We start from the raw sequence: 21347 nt of genomic DNA on the forward strand, positions 1-21347 counted from the left end.
CCTAATAGCCCCAGATCATCACCAGATGAGCCAAGTTTGATAATAAATATGGAACTGTTTAAAAGTTCTGCTCCAAAAAAAGACAAACGTTCGCGGGCGTAGTGCTTTTTAAACAGCAAAACGCGCTGCGAGGGATAAAAAGAAAAACCCTTGTATCTTCACGTAACATGCATCATTGGTTGGTTAATTCGTAGCGGTACCTAACATAGAATTACTTCCCTTGGACCCCTGTCAAAATGGCGGCCTCCATTCGCTATGTTCCGTGTAAGACGTGTGGGTATCACAAGTCATTTTCAAGATATAAATTTCAGAGATTCTTCTCGAAAAATGCCAGGTAGTTTCCTTTTTATAGCAAAAACGACGTTTGTGACACTTACATTTACACTCGCATCGCAAAAGCTTTAGACACCGATGAAATACGACATTCGCAAGAAATAGTGATTCAGTCCCTCTTTTTTCGCCTACATCGCCGGTAATATTTGTTATCTTCGAGGAGATTCCATAAAACTACGTGAGTTCGACTGCAATGCCAACCGTCGCCTAGCTTACTCTGTTTATGTCTCATATGAATGTCCTTGTATCCCAATTGCGAAGATCGATGTTCATGGTGTTGATCACTGGGTTGTCTGGTCCAGAATCAATTACCACATCGCCTCCATATAACTTTATTACTGAGTGCGTTGTTGAACAACAGCAACAAATCAAATCAATGATGTTGTGTTCCATACACCATAATATTTCCATACAACACACCAGGAACACATTACGTCACCACCAGGATTGGGTGGTTTGTGTTTTGTTTGGTTTGGTTTTCATGTCGTCACATTCTCATTACTTGGTCACCAATTATTGTTTGCAATTCACTCATCTCTATCAAGGTAAGTAACCATTTGCAGAGAGTGAGTGATGTCACCAGTTTTTTACAGTGTCATGGAATGCATGAACTAGGACTTGGTTATGTAGAAACATTTTTTGCACCTCAAACCATAAGTTACCCATAGAGACTGGCTGGTGGCACTGGCAGAGCATTGCGAGGGAAGATCATTTATGCAACCAAAATGTAATGTTAGTTGAACTTAATTACATCGTTAGATGAGAAGTGTTTCTCCCAACCAGATTATAATATATTCCTAAACTATGTTATCAATACCCAAATATATATAACTAAATATTTTGCACTTAAATGCACAGAAAAATACCAGTCTAAGTTAAAGAATATTTTACAAATCCTGTTGAGAAATAGTTCCTTCAATGCCTGTATTATGATTAAAATATCTCTAGACTGTTTTTGTGTGAATAAAGATTGATTGAGTGACACTTTCACTTACCATAATGAATAGTAAGATCTGAAACATGTTCAGATAAAGAAATGCACTAAATAGTTCGGTAAGACTGGGGGAAATCGCAGGTCCAGCTGTGTGTAAATACATTGCTATAAACTCATGACTTTCTTCAGGGTGGAGTCTGGCTGGAAAAGTGTGGTGGGGTTGGAGATTCATGCCCAGATACAGACCATGTCCAAGATGTTCTCTGCCTCCGCTACTAAGTATGGAAGTCCAATCAACACACAAGTCTCATTCTTTGATGCTGCCCTGCCTGGCACCCTGCCGGTGAGAACTGATCTTTAGTAACTTATGCTTGTCGTAAGAGGCTACCAACAGGCTCACTGACTTGGTTGACACAGTTGCATAGATGCTCATGCGGTTGATGATATGGTTACAAATATATATATTTCTGCAAGCTGACAATCTTGAATACTGACAAAAACACTATTTTCAGCGACTGTTTACTCACTGTTGATAGTGCTCCATGTGCATCACCCAGTAGTGATCGTATGGAAATTAGCATTCAGAGTCATACAATCCTGTCTGAGGTAAAAGTTCAAAAGGTATGTCTGAATGTCAACTTTCGCGATTTTGTAAGCTGTGTTCTGACTGGTCAGTATCAAAGGTATCCTGATGCAACCTCCTAGGTTTTGTTGGACTCATTAGTGGATTGTAATGAAAAGTACTGAGACTTAGTTTACGTAGACTGAGTATTGAATAAAACGCAAAACTGACCCACTCAACACATGCATGGTATATGTCACCAATTACTGTTAGAAGTGGTAGCTATTGAGGTTTGTGTAGTCACACTGAGTCACTCAATGACATAGTACCCTAACTTGTTAGTTGTACCCATACAGAGATCATTGTTAGTTACACAAGCTTTGTAGAACTGGTTTGAATGATCCTGACTTGGCCTTTAGCAGCCAACTGATATGCTGCTGTGATAGTGGGGACTGGACTCCTTCCATCTTTGTGTTGACTCCAGTATGTGTGTGGCAGGTCCTGAACCGAGAGTGTGTCGTTGCCGGCGTCCGTACAGCGCTGGCCCTCAACTGTCATGTCAATCAGGTGTCCAAGTTTGACAGAAAACACTACTTCTATGCTGACCTTCCGGTAAGACAAACACAAGAAAAACAATTTAAATCTGAGAATGTCCAAATGATATTCATGAAATAAGCATGATTCTTTCCTTATATTGATCACTCATATAGACACGACCCATTTGCCATGGAATCCTTTTTTTGAAAGTGAAGGCAGCAACTCCATTTTTTACCTTTCAACCACCATTTTCTTGTTATTGACCCTAGAATTAGTCCCTAATCAAACTGCCTTTTGAATGAGAATTTACATATGACATAACTACAATGACAGCCACAGACAGTACAGTATCTGCATTGCTAGGCATTCAGGGTGTATTTGAATGTAGACTCTGCAATACTGCTGCTGGTTTCAACTTTGAAAGAAACTATGACAAGAGTATGGTGATATGGGCTTCACTTTGAGAAACATGCGTGGCGCAATTGACAGTCTGGACATGTAATTACTATTGTAAAATACAGTGTGGCAAGCAGTGTATCCACATATAAATATAGGTGTGATAAGTGTTCATCCCATTCTTTACCCACCAACCTCAATATTGCTGGAAAATGTTACAAAATCTTTACGCCCTCACTCTCTGAATCATGTTGATGTTTTGTCATCATGCTGTTTGCATCCATGTATGTATCTCTCTCATCATGGTGTGTGTTTCAGTGTGTGTGTTTCATGAAGGTGCCTGTCAATGTGTGTCTCATCGTGGTGCCTGTGTTTGTGTGTGTGTCTTATTATGGTGTGTGTGTTAGAATGTCTCATCATGGTGTCAGTATTAGCCTGTTAGTCTATCTTATCATGGTGTCTGTGTAGTGTGTGTCTCATCTTGGTATTTGTTTTAGTGTGTGTGTCTCATCATGTTGTCTGTGTTAGTGTGTGTGTCTCATCATGGTGTTTGTGTTAGTGTGTGTGGCTTATGGTTTCTGTGTTAATATGTGTGTAACCATGGTGTCTGCATTAGTGTGTCTCACCATGGTGTCTTTGTTAAGTGGATATGTCTCATCATTCTGTCTGAGTTAATCTGTGTTTCATCATTGTGTCTGCATTAGTGTGTGTGTCTCATCATGGTGTCTGTGTGAGTTAGTGTCTTTGTGGTGTCTGTTAATGTGTATGTCATCTTGATGTCTGTGTTAGTGTGTGTGTCACATCTAGGTATTCCTGTTAGTGTATGTGTCTCATCATGGTGTCCATGTTAGTTTGTGTGTCTCATCATGGTGTCTGTGTTAGTTTGTGTGTCTCATCATGGTGTCTGTGTTAGTGTGTGTATCTCATCATAGTGACTGTTAGTATTTGTGTCTTATCATGGTGTCTGTTAGTGATAGTGTATGTGTGTCATAATGGTGTCTATGTTTGTCTCATCATGGTGTCTGTGTTAATGTATGCGTCTCATCATGGTGCCTGTTAGTGTTTGTACATGTGTCTCATCATGGTGTCTATGTTAATGTATGTGCCTCATCATGGTGTCTGTTAATGTTAGTGTATGTGTCTCATCATGGTGTCTGTGGCAGGCAGGCTACCAGATCACCCAGCAGCAACAACCTCTAGCGGTGGGAGGAGAGGTTGACTACATGACTGTGGACCCCAACCGGAAGCTGCCCCCGACACACAGGAAGGTCCGGCTGATCCAGCTGCAGCTGGAGCAGGACAGCGGGAAGAGTCTCCATGACCACACAGGTCACATCAGTCTCATCGACCTCAACCGAGCAGGTACACGAACACACACAAATATGTACATAGGACTGTCTAACTTACTTACTGTCACTAACTTAGCATTTATTGCTACCATACTAGAAAAGACACTCAGCCCATGGTCATCCAGCTCGCAGCACTGTGTAGGTTCCCTCAGAATAAACAACTGCCTGCTTGGTTTCATAGAACTCATTCTCGTGCAGGTGTGGGTTTGATGGAGATTGTGACCAGGCCAGATTTCCACAATGGAGAAGATGCTGCAGCCTTTGTGAAGGAGCTGCAACTAATACTACAGACCCTGGGGACTTGCGATGGCAAGATGGCAGGTACAGGGCATCATCCATATAGGTAGTGATGTCTTGTGTCATGATGTGATGTCTTCTGCCATGGAATGATGTTTCATGTCCAGAAATGATGCCTCGTGTCATGAGGTGATATCTCATGTGCTGAAGTGAGGTGTCATTTCAGGGTGTGAGGTATCATGTCCTTCAGTGATGTCTCTTGTGTGGAATGTGAAATTCCATGTGTCCTTAAAGTGAGTTTCCATGTCCTGAAAGTGAGGTCTCATGTCCTACAATTACGTCTCACATCATGCAGTGATATCTCATGTCCTGCTCTGAAGTCTCATGTCGTGGAGTGATGTCTCCTGTCATGAGGTGAGGTCCCATGCCCTATAGTGATGTCTCGTGTCATGCAGTCTAAGTAAACTTATCCTCAGTGCTTTTCGTTACACTCCACCACCGAGTCTAACGAAACCTTATAAGAGGTCGCGTCAGGTAACCTTTGAGATTGACCAATCAGAACACAGCGTACCAAATCGCGAAAATGGACATTCATACATACCTTACGTTCCCTTCCTTGTGATGCACACAGTGCAGGTTACAACCATGACAACGGTGAGTAAACAGTCCCTGAAAATTCAGTTTTTTGGCAATATTCAAGGATGTCATCTTGCGGAAGTATTGGCTAATGGTAACCATGTCAACAGAACCCCCAAAGCGTATATACAGTTGGTCAAATACCTGTGATATTTGTTCGTGGAGAGATCTGTGTCGGTCACCTGAATATTTTGAAAGTCCCTCCGATCCCTAAATAGTATCCGTTGCTTGATTGGTTAAATCTATTTGACCGTCTCGCGTTTGATTGGACGGTTATGAGTAGCTCAAAGGTTACTTGACGTGACCTTCTACCAGGTTTTGTTAGACTCATCAGTGGTGGAGTGTATCGAAATACACTGAGACGAAGTTTACTTAGACTCTGTGTCATGAAGTGAGGTCTCATGTCCTGAAGTGAGATCTCATGTCTTCAAGTGAGACATCTCAAGCAATAGTCTCCTGGCAGTAACTAAGAACGCCTCAAGACGTTTGTTTCTTGTGCCAATTTCAACAACATGTGAAACTTATGTTTCTAAAATACCACTGATATAGCTACAAGATAACTCATAGTGGCAAATTTGACTAGAACTGATGCTACAAGTATACTCTTGAGGGGTAGTCATCATGTTAGTGCTGGCATGCTGTGTGTTGTAGAGGGCTCATTGCGAGTGGATGCGAACATCTCCGTACACAGGCCTGGAGAACCACTTGGGGTGAAGAGTGAGGTGAAGAATATCAACAGCATCAGGGGTGTTGCCAAGGCTATAAGTAGGTCAACTGTTGCATTGTATATAATACACTGTGGTCATCAAGGCTATAAGTAGGTCAACTGTTGCATTGTATAAAACACACTGGTTATCGATGCTGTAAGTAGGTCAACTGTGACATTGTATATGATACCCTGTAGTCATCAAAGCTCAAAATGGGTCAACAGCTGCATTGTATATAATACACTGTGGTCATCAACTGTTGTGTTGTTTATAATACGCGGTGGTTATCAAGGCTAGAAGTAGGTCAACAGCTGCACTGTATATAAGACACTTCAGTTATTAAGGCTATTTGTAGGCAATGTATTGATTTGTATATATAGAGTTGTAAGTAGCTCATTTTCCTCTATATTATATATTGGGATTATCACTGCAAGTGGTAAGTCATCAACTATACTGTGTTAGTCATATTATTTCCTATTTCAGACTTTGAAATAAAACGTCACATCAGTGAGCTGGAAGCTGGTCGTGAGATTGTCAATGAAACCAGGTCATTTGACTCTCAAAGTGGGTGAGTTGGCCAAGGTGTTTTCTCATCTGATCCGTCTTACATTCATCTTCAGACAGTTCATGTCAGACTCTCTTCTCACAAGCACAAGGTTCTAACAAGGAAATCCAGATACACAAATGAGTATAAGGTACAAGACATACTTTGTTGTGCATGTGGTAAAGTGATCTTTATGGAACCTTCACGTCCATGCATGGCATCCTCAACATTATCCCCTGGACTTGAAACTATTGTACCCAAGTTTTCCACGTCGACAGCTAGAGTGTGTTCATGGTATAATGTTGACACAGAAAGACGATTGCAATGAGAGATAAGGAGAGACTGATCGACTACCGTTTCATGCCAGAGCCAAACCTGCCTCCCCTTCATGTGTACACAAGCGCCCCAGACCAATCCCGGTCGCAGGTGGTCCTTATAGACCAAGTACAGGCCAACATGCCAGAACTCCCTGCACAGATGCGCTCACGTCTGCAGGACCAATATGGCATCTCTCTGTCTCTGGTCCTTACTCTCATTGTAAGTAGTCAAAGGTCAAGGTCATGGACATACATGTCAAAGGTCAAGGTCATGGACATACATGTGAAAAGTGTTTGATTGTAGTAAATGGAAATTATATATGTCTGGCATCTGTGAATGCGATGTTCAGTAGGATGTCCACATACATGTTTGAATGTGATGGTCAGTTGTAGGGCTGCATGGTATTACCGGTATACCGGTATATCGCAATACACTATTTAAAATGATACATATTGCAATATTTTTACTGAGAACCAATATATTTGGTAAAGAACATATATGAAGTATTTGTAATACTCTTTATGGTTTCAGTTAAAACCTACACATATTTTTATTCATGTTATTCAATGACAAAACTGCATCCTATAAATTGTATAAAAAGGAAAATAGTATCCATTCCCGTGCAACCTCATTTTGAGATTACTGTTATCAGAACCATAACTTATGTTTAGGGATTTCAAATGTAGAAAATAGGATTGACATGCACAATTAGTACCACTTGCTGCCAAACACTTAGGTCCCAGTATATCTCATTACGTATCCCAATACGGACACATATATCGCAATATATTGCAATGCAATTTTGTTGCCAATACACAGTCTTATTCAGTAGTATGTCCACCTAAAAGTGTGAATCTGATGTTCAGTAGGATGTCCACATAGAGGTGTGAATCCTTGAAGAGAGGTGATGGCCTTTTGCTGTGTGTGATTGCAAAAAGAATGGTGATAAGAGAAGACATCGGCAGCTGAAGATATTCAACATGTGTCCTGCCAGTAGTTTATGTTGTGATTCAGTGAAGTTGGGTTATGGTAGGTGTCTCTTAATGCTGCCATGATTGGTTGCAGAATGAAAGGATCGTGCCCTACTTTGAGACAGTAATGAGAGAGAAGACTCGAGACGCCAAGTCTGTGGCCAACCTGCTGGTCAATGAAATGCTTGGACAGCTCAACTCATTGTCCCTCACCTTCTCTGACAGGTAGCCTTTAGAATATTCTATGTGACACATATGAAGGCTCTCAACAAACACATATGAATTTCCTTGAAAGTATTTCATGGGTCTTGTCTAAAGACATCTGTGAAGATCTGGGTTAGAATTGATTTTCGGTAACCCACGATTGTTGTAAGAGGTGACTAACAGGATGGTGTGGTCAGGCTCACTGACTTGGTTGACAGTCTGATCATCATGCTGTTGATCACTGAATTGTCTTGTCCTGTACTTACAGACTGCCGCCACATAGCTGTATTATCACGGAGAGCAGCGAATATTAAATTCACTCACTTAAGTCAGACTCAGGACACATGACAGCACATGTCAGCACTGAGGTCTTCTTGAAGTGTGTGATCATATAAGTTGCTTTTGATGCACAGTGTTTATGTACCACTGAAGTCCAAGAAAATAATCATTTGGCTTTTGTTGTGATGTAGTTATAGTCAGATTTGAACTTATTCCTCATAAGAGGCTGAGAATCTTTATATTATTATTATAGGATATTTATGTAGTGCACATATCCACACAACTAGTACATGCTCAAGATGCTGGTATCATTTTCCCCTGATCATTGGATGTCAATATCAATGGCACATTGTATGAAAATTTCAACTCCCTGGGGAACTTACAACTCTGCAGCCACTAGTCGCACTAAGTTATTGTGCCTTCCCCATCCTTACAAGGTACCGATCACAGCTAGGTGGACTAGGACACACAGTCACAGTCCTTTGTCCAAGTGTCCTGTACATTGCTGTACCCACAACAAGGTGTTAGCATGTATTCATGTGGGCACCATCTGGTCATATACCAATGGATTTGGGGGTTTTTTCAGTGCACAGGGTTGAGTACTGGACACTGAAAGAGTCTGCACACGAATTTGACTCTAAGGTTTTTACACCCAGCCACATGTGGGCTCGATCCTGACACCTCAAGCTTGCTGGATCACGAGCCTGGCACTTTAGCCATCTCATCCACTATGTCCCCTTTTGAATATATTCAACATTTTTGGTAATGTTACAGTTTTCACAAGACGGAACTGTTTCTCATGTAGTGTTGTGTTGTTCTTGCAGCCCCATTTCTACAGACCAGTTTGGAGAGTTATATGACATGTTCCAGAGAAGAGAGGTGTCCTTTGACATCGTGAAGAAGGTGAGTCGTGCTGGTGTAGTGTCAGTGACTACAACTACAGGTAGCAACAGGTCAGGTCACTGTAGCCACGGTAACAGTTCTCAGCTCTACTAACTGCAGGCCTCTCTAAACAGGACTCAAGAAGGTCTGGGGTAGAATAGGCCTTCAACAACCCATGCCTACCATTAAAGGCGACTATGCTTGTCGTAAGAGCAACTAATGGGATCGGGTGGTCAGGCTTGCTGTCTTGGTTGACCACCTGTCATCAATTCCCAAGTGCGCAGATCGATTCTCTCTGTTGACCACCAAATTGTCTGGCCCCAATTTCTCGAAACAAACTTAAGTTTTTATTGAGATCTCAAACTGAGTTTCACAGTTTGAGTTTTGTGCCGATTTCAGTTCATTCTGAGAAATATGTTTTCTCAAATATGAGTAAAATCTCAGACTTCAGTCAAAACTCAGACTTAAGTTTGTTTCGAGAAATCAGGGCCTGGTCAAATTCAAATCTCAAACTGAGTTTCACAGTTTGAGTTTTGTGCCGATTTCAGTTCATTCTGAGAAATACGTTTTCTCAAATTTGAGTAAAATCTCAGACTTCAGTCAAAACTCAGACTTAAGTTTGTTTCAAGAAATCAGGGCCTGGTCTGTTTTGACCTTAATAATAATACAAGTATTGTGTACCAATATGTTGGTGACAGTCATTGAAGTGTTGTGTATTTGGACAGGACTTGAGCGAGATGTGTGTGCATCCCAAATAGTGTTGTGTGTTTGCACAGGTGTTAGGCGAGATGTGAGTGCACCTCTATAGTGTTTGGGCATGTGTTGTGTGAGATGTGTGTGCACGATTGTAGTGTAGACTGTTTGGACAGGTGTTAGGCAAGATGTGAGTACACCTCTGTAGTGTTGTGTGTTTGGGTAGGTGTTAATCGAGATGAATGTTCACCAATATAGTGTTGTGTGTTTGGACAGGTGTTAAGCGAAATGTGTCTGCATCCCGACAGCACCCCACAGGGGATCGTGACGGCCAATGACTGGTTCCAGATACAGGACGTGGACAGACTCACACCTGCATGTGAAGAAGCAGTGCAAGAACAGCAACGATCTGTGAGTCTCTTCTTTCACATCTTATTAATTTGACCAAACAAGGAGGGACAGTAACATCCTCCCTACCATCATTCCTTCTGCTCAATCCTAATCCTGGTATTTTGGTTAACATCACACTATAAAGTTCCAGAAATATTCATCAGATGACGTTTTCACTGACTGACATCCCAACCAGCCATTCAACAGAGTTGGACAGACCAAATCAGTGTCATTGCCTGACATTCCTTTGACATTTTCCTGCTCACCTCACCTTCAATGTCAGCTGTGTGAGCAGAAGTAACTGTTCCCATAGTAGAACATCAGACATGGTTGAGGGTTTACAATGAGCCTTGCCAACAATCGTCCAGCATTTTTGCCTGTCATTTCAGTTGTAAATCAGCATGTTAGATTATAACATGTCGAAGCCCTGCACTTTCCTGAATGGAACTTGTCTTTCTGTCTGCTGTTAGGAAAGCACCCTCTAAGCCAATGCATGAGGCAAGTGTTCAGTCAGTCTGTCTCTTGATCAAGTAGACTCACTGTTGGTCACCAGGCCGCCAAGCACTAGATCATTTCCTCACAGCTACACAGGAACAGTCCAGATTTTACAGACAAGAATACAATTTGCAGACAATACATCATATGGGATTCAGTGTTATTCAAGATAGAGAATTACTACCACGAAGTACCAAATGAGTTTGGCATTCCCACCAGTGTACTGTAAAGTTACTCACTTGTAAGCGGAGTATTATGTTTACCTGTCTGATATTCTTTTGAGGATCTGGCATGGATAGTATGGATAACATAAATGAGATGGGCAGATTCTATCTTAGAAATTCTAAATTAGAAGCCCAAGGAGAACTGTTCACATGTATTCTTCATACTATGATATGTTTGAAGTTTCAAAATGAACAATACCAAATGTCTTCTATATGAATAGTTTGATGTCTCATGTTACAAATTCATGTGATTTTACTGAGTACTTGGTTCATGCAGGGCATGGATCATATAGCTGTTAAAGTATCAGACTTGGCTTGACAAAGATGTCTCTTAAAAGAGCTGGAAACGTATGATAGGGGTTTGAATCTTTGCTTTCGCTGATGTTGTTGCTCCATTTGTCATCATCTTGTACCTTTGTAGCAACAACAAAGTGACAAGAATTCACATAACTAGAGTACTTGTCAATGTAGCTTTAAACATAACAAACTCACTCTCATATAGCTGTAGTATGGCAATGATGTTGGTTTGTTTTGTAGTGAGCGAGTGAGTTTATTTTCTTGCTGCACTCATCAGTATTCAAGCTATATGGTAGTAGTCTGTAAATAACTGAGTCCAGACCAGACAATCCAGGCATCAACAGTATAAGCATCGATCTACACAGTTGGGATACGATGACATGTGTCAACCAAGTCAATAAGCCAGACTAGCCGATCCTGTTAGTCGTTTCTTACAACAAGCATGGCTTACTGAAGATCAAGTCTAAGCCGGATCTTCATGGGTTTGTTTTGTAGTGGTGAAGGGCCTTTAACAATCATTGGTGTTGTGGTTTACAGGTGGAGGAATTCAAGCGGGGTAACTACAAATCAATCAGGAAACTGGTGAACCACGTACAGAGGAAGATGGAGCACCGCGCTGACCCGGTGGTAGTCATACAAATACTGAAGAATTTGATGGGCTGATGGATTGTTACATCGTACATGGAATAAACCGTACATTCTCAGCTGTCTGTTGTAGATATTGTTATAGGTATCGGACGGAAAATATGTTGGAACCACCCTCTAAACAAACTGATGAAACCACTAACGATGTCAGTGAGAAGAAAACCATAATCTCATCAGACTGAAATAATTTTTGTGTGATTATGTCAATACAGTGAAAATATTTTCTGGGAAATATCTGCACTGATGAACTGATGTACTGGGAACTTCTGAGCTTCCTTAATGATGTCACAAAGAAGTACAGGCTTCATGTGAGTTTCATAATTGCTCATTTTGTAACCAGTTGTACAGGACAATTGTCCTTCACAGAGTAAACACATCAAACTTGCACACTATAAAAAAAACTTTTCTAATATGTTAAAAAGGAACACAGCAGGAACAGAAAAGGAAGGTCTTCTCTTTTCCCATAATAAGATCAGCTTAACATCTTCACTCAAAAGACCTCAGTTTATCAATCGACAATATACAACGTATGTATCACATTGGTTTTAGATTGCAGTGTCAGCTGTAACTGTCTTGACAGCCTGCTCTCATTTAACCAATGTTGACCAAGTTTAAAAACTATTAGGAAAGGGTCCCACTAAATCTTACACTGTCATATTGTACAGATGATAAACACTAAAATATGAAATAAGAATATCTATGATATCCTCCATGTTTTAAATATAATTATGTAAACATGAAACATCTACACATCAATCTTACAGCAAATGAATGTAAACAATAGCCTTTTAATACCAGTGGTTAAAGTATCACGCTGAAGACACAAGTTTTATTCCCCGCGTAGGTACAAGTGAAGACCTTTCTTGGTGTCCCTGAGGTGATGTTACTGGAATATTGTTAAAAGAAGCATTGTGAAACCCATTTTCTTCCCACAGAGGTTACTCCTGTCATATATTCCTACGTACATAGTAAAATATGACAGGAGTAACCTCTGTGGGGAGACAATGTGTGAAACTAAACTCGCTCACTCCTAATGCTTCAAATACTTCTAGCCTGTTTAACTCGCAACAAAGGCGAGTGTATTGAGTGTATTGAAGTATCAGAAAATATGACACGATCAGAAAATCCCATTAGCCAGTTGTCCAGATAATCCCCCACAGTTACTTCGTGTGAACTGGAAACTCGATTTACCACCTGCCATGTACAGTGTCCTTCTTGGGATGCCTGAAGCGTCTCTGGTGTGAACTTACACAAATGTTATTTCTGCGATATTTGACACTTGACATGCAGGCAGGGGTGATGCAGTATTTCACTGTTTTGATGTATGTCAGCTGGAATCATTAGATCATGTTCTATTATAACAGTAACTGTTGATGGCAGGCTTGGTACAGTGGGGTGGTGTATAATACCACTCACATCCAATCGAAGGGTCACTGACAGGTGACTGACAAGCAATATGGTCAACTTCAGATCTACTTCATGGGTGTTGTATAACTTGCCTTTTATCAACTATATAAAAAAAATGCACCTGTGAAGCCACCAAAAACTTTCGGTTGGTCAGACACTAGTTGAACCGTCATCGGTTCTCAATCGTGCCGTTGATCAGTGGATTGTTTGGTCCAGACCTGATTATTTACAGACCGCCACCATATAGCATGAATATTGCTCAATGCAGCGTAACTGTTCCCAATAAGTACATCCATACACCCAGTCACTGAGCCTACTGAAATACGTTTCTTGTGACAATACGTGAATATGGTATTTTACGTCCGTCGTTACATTACTCAACATTGAAAGTTAGCCGTATACACCAAACAATGGCCCTTCTTTACTTAAAAGTGAAATAGCAACTCTCACAACATAGAGATAACAGGTCCAGTCAGACGGAGATATAATAACGGGGATATAGCAACTCCAACATTGTTGGCAAAACGACTGGGATTACGTCAGTATGAGAAGTCATAAGCGACTCCAGTATCTTGAGACTCGGGTAACTCTTGAAAGATGGATATTAATTCAGTTAGATGGAGATACATGTATTTGCTCCATTCAGACTGAGGACACACGCCATATAGTCCTACTATAACACTGAAATATGCATTAGTGGGGAGCCTTTGATGAACTGTACCATCTGTGTGCATTGATTAATATGCGATATGTATACATATGGTGTGACGAGAGACTGTATTTAAAGTACACAGTCATTCTGTAACTGACCTAGAGAGCGCACACCGTCGGTCTGGTGTATGATGAAATTTTATTGGTCTGTTGCGACAATGTCATTCGCAAATCATTCATTTGCACATCGCCTCACAGACGAGTTGTCTCCCCTATACCACTTTTGAGCAACACTGTTGGGGTTTGTAAATACTTGCTGAGGGAATGAGTTTTACTCCTCACTCAATAATACCCCAGGTACATGGTGGCGGTCAGTATATAATTGAGTCTGGACCAGAGAATCCAGTGATCAACAGCAGGAGCACCGATCTGTGCAACTGGGAATGAAAAATCCGCGAGGTTGACCTCCCGTTAGTCAACTCTTGCAACAAGCATAGTCGCCTTTGTGGCGCGCACGCACGCACGCACACACACATGATCTGTCTTACAGACCCTGGTACAAATATATCCACCAAGAAAACGACCATGCTTATGTGGCATGTCTAGATTTCCCCAGTTTCACTTTCTGAAAATGAAATTCTCTGAGCTCCTTTTCATTATATTTTATGATTGTTTGTAATGAATAGGTCTTTTTCTGTGAAATGTGTTCCAATTTCAAAGACTAGATGTTAGTCCAGCACGCATGTCGTTGCTTAGGAATTAATTGTTCGTTACATTAGGTACTATTTGTAATTGACCTCTCAGTCCAGTTGCTTTGACCTGTCTGATGTAATCTGATCGCAACAATGGAACACTTTCCTGCCAACACACGCTGCGGAACTAAACATCCTTATTCAGCGAATTCCCACCCTTATCGAAGCAACAAAACATCGCCGTTTGCTCGTTTAGTTCCCTGTAGCAGGGTTCACAGCTGATTTAGGTTCTGTGGGTATTGTTGCCAGATCGTAACCCCCAAAATCACCACAACCCTTCTTCCTTGAAGTTTTTATATTCATTTCAGAACTATTTTGTTACATTTAAATCCTGATAGGGCGAGATACCTCTAGAACTTTCAGAAAAAGAAAATTTGGAAAATATTTATATTCATCGATGTTCTGCCCGAGACCATATACCGGCATATATATGTTTCAGTGTTCAAATTCACTATTATAAAACATATATAGTCCTTCTGAAGACTCGAGACTATGTTGTTTGGCAAACCGGGTGTCAGTTGTAGACAGCATGAAGCTGATCAACTAAAATAACACCCCGAAGTATACCTTTATCTGGTAACTGAGCGATTTAACTTCTGTTAAATATTATCTTTCTTATCTTGAGCCCAAAGATAACCTAGTTAATTGTGTCTTCAAATTAGGTAGAGGAACTTTCGCTGGGCGTACAGTTGAAAATAGCTGCTTTGAAATGGACCAACTTGTTTATAATGAGACTTTGTATGTGGGCGAACAATGCTGGTGTAACGTGGGCGAGCGATTATCGGTGCGAATGTGGGACTCGGGGCTCACGCGACAACTCGGTGTCATTTCCTATAACTTGAAACATGTCTTTGATGTGGTGTGTGAAAGGTGAATCACGTCTGTCACTGTAAGATGTTTTAATCTCTTTGTGAATTTCTTCTTTTCTCAGGACACATAATTTAAGTGCAAACCGACACAAGCGCAATAATGTGTGTGTGTGTGTGTGTGTGTGTGTCTCTCTCTTTCTCTTTCTCTCTCTGTGTGTGTGTGTGTGTGTGTGTGTGTGTGTGAATATATAATATATGTCACGTATGTATGTCACGTATGTATGTTCATGTCCCAGTCTTGAGACGTGAGTCCGATCACGTTCCTTACCCTCATCCGTCACTAGCATCAACATGACGTTCACGTTGACGTGGTACATTCCTGCTGAACATATCGACATTTAAACATATCGCTGACTGATAATCTCTCCTCATGGAAATATAGATTACTCAACACGGAAACCACCCAACGGGAAAAGAACACTGGCTATTTATAGATCCACGCCACGAGGACACTCGTGATTCATATGCTTGATCAAGGTCAAGTTCAGGCAGGTGAGAGCAGTGACGACGGTATCATAGCGTGGTGTTAGAGATGGCCTGCACAAGGTGTCTAGTTTGCACCACTGGAGCTTGTAACGCTGAAAGCTGCCATCAAGGTATATATTGTCCCTAATGGGGTATTACTACTATAGAAAAGTAATTTCCCAGTAGGGACAATATATGCCTTGATGGCAGTTTTCAGCGTTACAAGCCCCTGTGGTTTGCACAAGCAATTTATCGTCTTCTTCAAGTGTAATGTATGAATTGAAAGCGTTATGGATTTGAGGGTGTATAGTTTTGTGTACATGCCGTCTTGGTAGAGAGCACTTAAAACGTAAAAGATTAACTACATGTCCTAAGAAGAGGAAGGGTCACTTATTTTAAGCGTGGAGCGCATAGGTGTCGGACGAAGGGAAGGGTGGGGGCTGGGGGGAGGAGCAAGTCATTCGCGCACTGAACATGCTGTTCCATAAATATCATCGCCACCCTCTAGTAATAAATTATGGACTGTACCTTACGAAACTACCTACTTATGTTAACAGAGACCCTTAAGTAAGATATACGGCCTTTGATGATTACGAGTATAGTTGTAAGATCGCCAACAGAGAATATATTGAAGTAAGTCTCTTTGATCATTAGGATCGAGCTGTCTGTACACCGACGTGATGTACACTTGAACGACGTCTGACTGCGGCCATAAGGTCGCGCGTGTCACCAGTCCGAGGCGGCGAGATTGAACAACTCGAGATATCGTGTCTACCAGTACCAGAGGGACAGTTTGACAGTAGGTCAGAGAGAGGTTGCATGTCTTTCCGGTTATTATCTACAGACGAAGATGCTAACAGGTCGACCTGAATTCAAGAACACACACATCACCATTCTAGACACCAATCACAGATCTAGAATATCCGCAGATCTAGACACCACCCACCAATCTAGACACCCAGTAACCAATCCAGACACCAACAGCCAATTTTGACACCAGAAATTGATCAATCGAGACATCACCAACCAATCTTCACTAAACAATCTATACACCACCAACCAGTATTGACACCGATAACCAATCTAGACACCCAACAACCAATCCAGACACCAACAGCCAATTAAGATACTCAGCAACCAATCCAGACACCACCAACGAATCTAGACTCATCCGCTCATTCTAGACACCAACAACCACTCCAGACACCAGCAATCTAGACACCAATCACCATACACCATACTCTGACCTAAACACCACCACCAAATTCAGATACCACTCTAAATACAAACAGACCTCGGTATAACTAACTTCAGATCTTGAATATAGCACCTAGATATTCCATTCACGTTTGTACACCACATTTGTTAATTGTCCAACATACGTTTGCATGAGTACAAAACTTGATGATCCCATCTATTCACGTTTGTGACAGGTTGGTGGCAGTCACACAACACTGATATGTTTCGTGAACCCCACTGTAATTAAATTCACTTGTGTGGCAGTTTGTTTCCAAAGAGGACGAGCACATTAAACCTTAGCACCAACTGTGTGAATTGATATAGTGGTCACAGCATGTAGAACATATTGTCCAATACCAGCATGACTTAGTATGTAACAGCATACTTTTGTTGCTTGTGAAATTAAAACAAACGTATATGAAGGACCGACGAACATATACACAAGAATCATTATTATATACATTTTCACGGTTCAGGTGCTTGCGTATAGTTAATGTTCGAGTAAATCCTGGTATTGATCATGAATAATGTTATCTTTTCTCAACCATGCTGAAACTTTTCCAGGCGCGTTCTGCTCCAACTCACTATCTCCATGGTGACATCGACTGAGTGTGCGGGATGCATCCGCTCTCTGCATCTGGTACATTCATTTTATGCATGGAGTACATCAACTGAGTGTCTGGAAGACATCCACTGTCTGCATGGAGGACATCGACTGTGTGCGAGTGACAGAATTACGCCATGTACGTTACGGGTGTCTTAGGGCTTCTTTCACGAAGCAACCGTTACTAAGGTTAACCTTAATTTCAATCCTTTAACACTGCTCTAAGGTTACCTTGGTGACTTACGATAACCTTAGACCTTTGAGATAGGAGGTCCTGCTTTGTAAAACAGCTTTTGTCAACACCTAGTTACACCGGTCACCCAAAATGTCGCTGGTTTGTTTGCTGCTATCGCAACTCTCGCAACAGACCACAAAGCTGTCTGTACTCTAGACGCTTCCGGTAATACACGCCATGTCGATTCATATGTGTGTATAAAACCCATTACAACCTGTTCCGTGTCACCTCATTGTAACTTATGGTTTATTCATTCGGTAATCGCGCATGATGAATCGTGTCTACAACACGCTTATGCTGGCTTTCTATAAAGTGCTGACAGAATGAATGGTTGAGCTAAACTCGGCTGGTAGGATGGTCTATTTGAAGATAGAGACTGTGTGTAAAGTGACATCGACGGAGATATATACATAAGGAATACATATCGCAACAACTCATATTAACAGGGGATCGTTTGCAGAAGTCAGTTCACATTCCTGTCAACTTGCTGCCATTAATAGCAAATCAAACCTCTAGTTGATTCAGAGAAGAAAACATGGCGTCAGACGTTGAAGGTGACGTAGAGGTCCCTCAATACTTTCAGGAGTCAAACTGGCAGACTTTGTCACCCATCCAAGAACTCTTACCCTGTCTCGAAGTCCCTGAGTCACATTATTATTCCTACATTTTAAATGCCTATCCCTCATTGCAATGCTAAAGCTCTAAATGAAGCAAGTTTACATTTCCATACTCACTGGGGTTCCTTGGGTTTGCTTGTTACTATCAAAATTTTCCCTACAACATTTCACTTCTACAAATGTTTTGTACATCGAATACACTTTGTCACATATTTTGTTAGGGTTTTTTGAGTAAAGGAAAAAAACAGGCTATACGATAGCCAGACGTGGACACAATGGGTCATGTTTCAGAGATACAGCTGACGTCGTTGCCTGTGACGACGCTCTGCGTGGTGTTTGTGTTATCGTGGATTGTTGACAACCACCTTTGTTGATAGTTACATGTGTCACGGTGAACGCGTGCTCTCAGTGTGTTTTTTTTTTGTCATGCTGTTGTATCTTCAACATAGTGCCCGTTTCTTAGGTGTAGTCAACAGTGTGTGTGTAAATGTGTTACAGTATATAAGTACAGTATTTGCCTGCAGTGGAACACCGCGTTGTATAAGTATCACTACACGCCGTTGTGTTGACGTTTGTTACGTTACGGGTGTTACTAAAAGCTAGTGTTTCACTGATGCTGACAGTCGCTGACACGATGGACAGTCAACTTAAGAATTACATATGGGACGGACTGATGAATAGACAAAAATGGAAAACTGTAGTAATTCTGATTACATCACATGCAATACTAGTAGGCGAAGCTGTATTGTTAAAGGCACTGTATGTTTCACATCACATCAAAGGGGTGGGGAAGGGATCAGTGTGCGATATAGCCTGCAGTCGGACCAGTAAAGCTCCACAGTCACTGGCCCGAGTGCCTAGTGAATTTCCTGTGTTGGTCATAAGCGGTGTTACATATGGTTCAGGGTATCGGATTTGGTGTCTTCGTATAATGATATAATCTGGCGGGGGACAACGACGTCGCTCACAACACCAATCTCTGCCTTCTCTGGTCAAGTCTTCACCATTAACAAGTCGTCATCCATCAGCTGAGTATAGCAGAGTGGGATCAGACACCGTGAGAATACATGCACACACTGGTGTGCCGTGTCTGAGACAATATTCCACACACACCACACCGGCTGTCCTCTGTCTTAGATAACACCTGCATAACACCGGGTGTCTGAACAGTGAGTGAGCTGAGATTTACGTCGTTTTTACCATTATTCCAGCAATATCACCGTGAGGGGCATCCGAAATGGGCTTCACACATCGTACCCATTGCGGAATCAAACCCGGGCCTTCGGCGTGACGAGCGAAAGCTTTAACCACGAGGCTACCCCACTCCCCCTTCCGAACAGACAACATGTCGAAAAGCGCCATCTGGAACAGCAGAGGAACATGAGGTTCATGTAGCAGCGCAGCAAGCATACGCTGTTCAAGATTTTGGGGCCTGTTTAGCTATGGTCGTCCCTAGCCCCCACCTTACGCAGACCCGGGAAGGTCCGGGATACAACAGACCTTCACCAACCCATGCTTGCCATAAAAACGCGACTATATTTGTCGTAAGAGGTGACTAACAGGCGAGGGTGGTCAGCCTCGCTGACTTGGTTGACACGACATCGGTTCCCACTTGCGTGGATCGATGCTCCTGCTGTTGGTCACTGGATTGTATTGTCCATACTCGATTATTTACAGACTGCTGCCATATACCTGATATATTGCTGAGTGCGGCGTAAAACTAAACTCACTCACTCACTCACACCTGAAGCACGTACTGACAATCTGCCCATCAGCAATTTCAACCCCACATTCAGGACACACGCTTACCTGTCCGGGGCGTAGATACCATTTTTAAAAAAAGCCCGGGCTAGATGTTAAAAATGAAAGTAGGGAAAGCCCTCCATAGTATCTAAATATACGGCTTTCCAACCTATCAGGCTTACACAAATAAACTCGGTTGCAACTCGCCTTCTTATGTAGGTGTGTCATCTGACTGTGACAGCTATTTATAAACATAATGTAATGCATAAAGTGTATGCCTGTATTGCGTCAGTCAACTCACGCAGTAAAGAACGCCGACATCGCAGCTGTCAGTGACAACTATAAATAAGTATGATATGATCATTGCAGCGCATACCTGATGTCGCTCAGTCAACCCATAACATAAGGAATGCTGACAATGCAGATATCAGTGTTACGTCTATGGCTACCACAGTCAAACATTACACAGTTCAAAGGTTAGCACCATCGCGTTTCATGAGATGGAAAGTGGAGAATTATCTGTACATATGGCTCATGCGTCACACAGTTTGTTGACAGTCCTTGGATCAAATGATACACACCCAAACAGCGCGTCTGCTCGTGCCAGAACCTTCTTCAGGTATACCATAGACATCTACAGTTAATGAGACCACCGATAATGGGAAAATGAAAAATCAGTTTTATTTTTTTAATGAGAAAACATCCATCGTCCTACAGTATATTGTTTTCATAATGCATTCAACATAACGCGCAATTTAATTAATTCAATTGTTCAAATTCACGAAAGTAGTGCATAATCAAAATTTATGCGCGGTATACAATGCCATATATAGTGTTATGAAGGGTTGGAAAAAGTCGTTGGATGAACCACGTGTTTGTTTGTGATGCACTATATCGGATTAAGGTAATCATGTTGTGAGTGTAAGGAGCAGTTAATGCTTTGTTTCAGGAGGATGTGGAGCTACGTTCACCCCTGAGAGGAGTGTGTTATAGTCCGAGTAGGTCTGGAGGGCCCTGACGCCTTGATGCATCTGCGTGTATCAGTCCTCCTGAACTGCATGTGTTATATAGTATGTTCATTATCTGCTTCCAGTGTGCATCCATTACAGCACCAGCTGTCACGGCCATGTTC

At 41.7% G+C, this 21347-nt stretch overlaps 1 protein-coding gene across 1 annotated transcript; it reads left to right on the plus strand.

The window, feature by feature from the left end:
* Positions 1-218: 218 nt before the first annotated feature.
* LOC137272808 (glutamyl-tRNA(Gln) amidotransferase subunit B, mitochondrial-like) lies at positions 219-11692 on the plus strand. The gene is made up of 12 exons (XM_067805210.1): positions 219-334; positions 1457-1610; positions 2328-2441; positions 3926-4124; positions 4310-4432; positions 5636-5749; positions 6175-6259; positions 6547-6772; positions 7619-7749; positions 8832-8910; positions 9859-9993; positions 11526-11692. Exons 1-12 carry the CDS (start codon positions 237-239, stop codon positions 11649-11651), a joined length of 1584 nt encoding a protein of 527 aa, XP_067661311.1. The 5' UTR covers positions 219-236; the 3' UTR covers positions 11652-11692.
* The last annotated feature ends 9655 nt before the right edge of the window (positions 11693-21347 follow it).

This window comes from Haliotis asinina, chromosome 2 (genome assembly GCF_037392515.1).
Source record: "Haliotis asinina isolate JCU_RB_2024 chromosome 2, JCU_Hal_asi_v2, whole genome shotgun sequence".
Taxonomy (NCBI): domain Eukaryota; kingdom Metazoa; phylum Mollusca; class Gastropoda; order Lepetellida; family Haliotidae; genus Haliotis; species Haliotis asinina.

What these genes read in the sequence shown, in the direction of transcription:
- LOC137272808 (XM_067805210.1), top strand. Translation starts at nt 237, where the DNA reads ATGGCGGCCTCCATTCGCTATGTTCCGTGTAAGACGTGTGGGTATCAC. An exon ending in CATCGACCTCAACCGAGCAG is followed by an intron (nt 4,125 to 4,309) that starts GTACACGAACAC and finishes ATTCTCGTGCAG; the next exon opens with GTGTGGGTTTGATGGAGATT. An exon ending in TTGCGATGGCAAGATGGCAG is followed by an intron (nt 4,433 to 5,635) that starts GTACAGGGCATC and finishes TGTGTGTTGTAG; the next exon opens with AGGGCTCATTGCGAGTGGAT.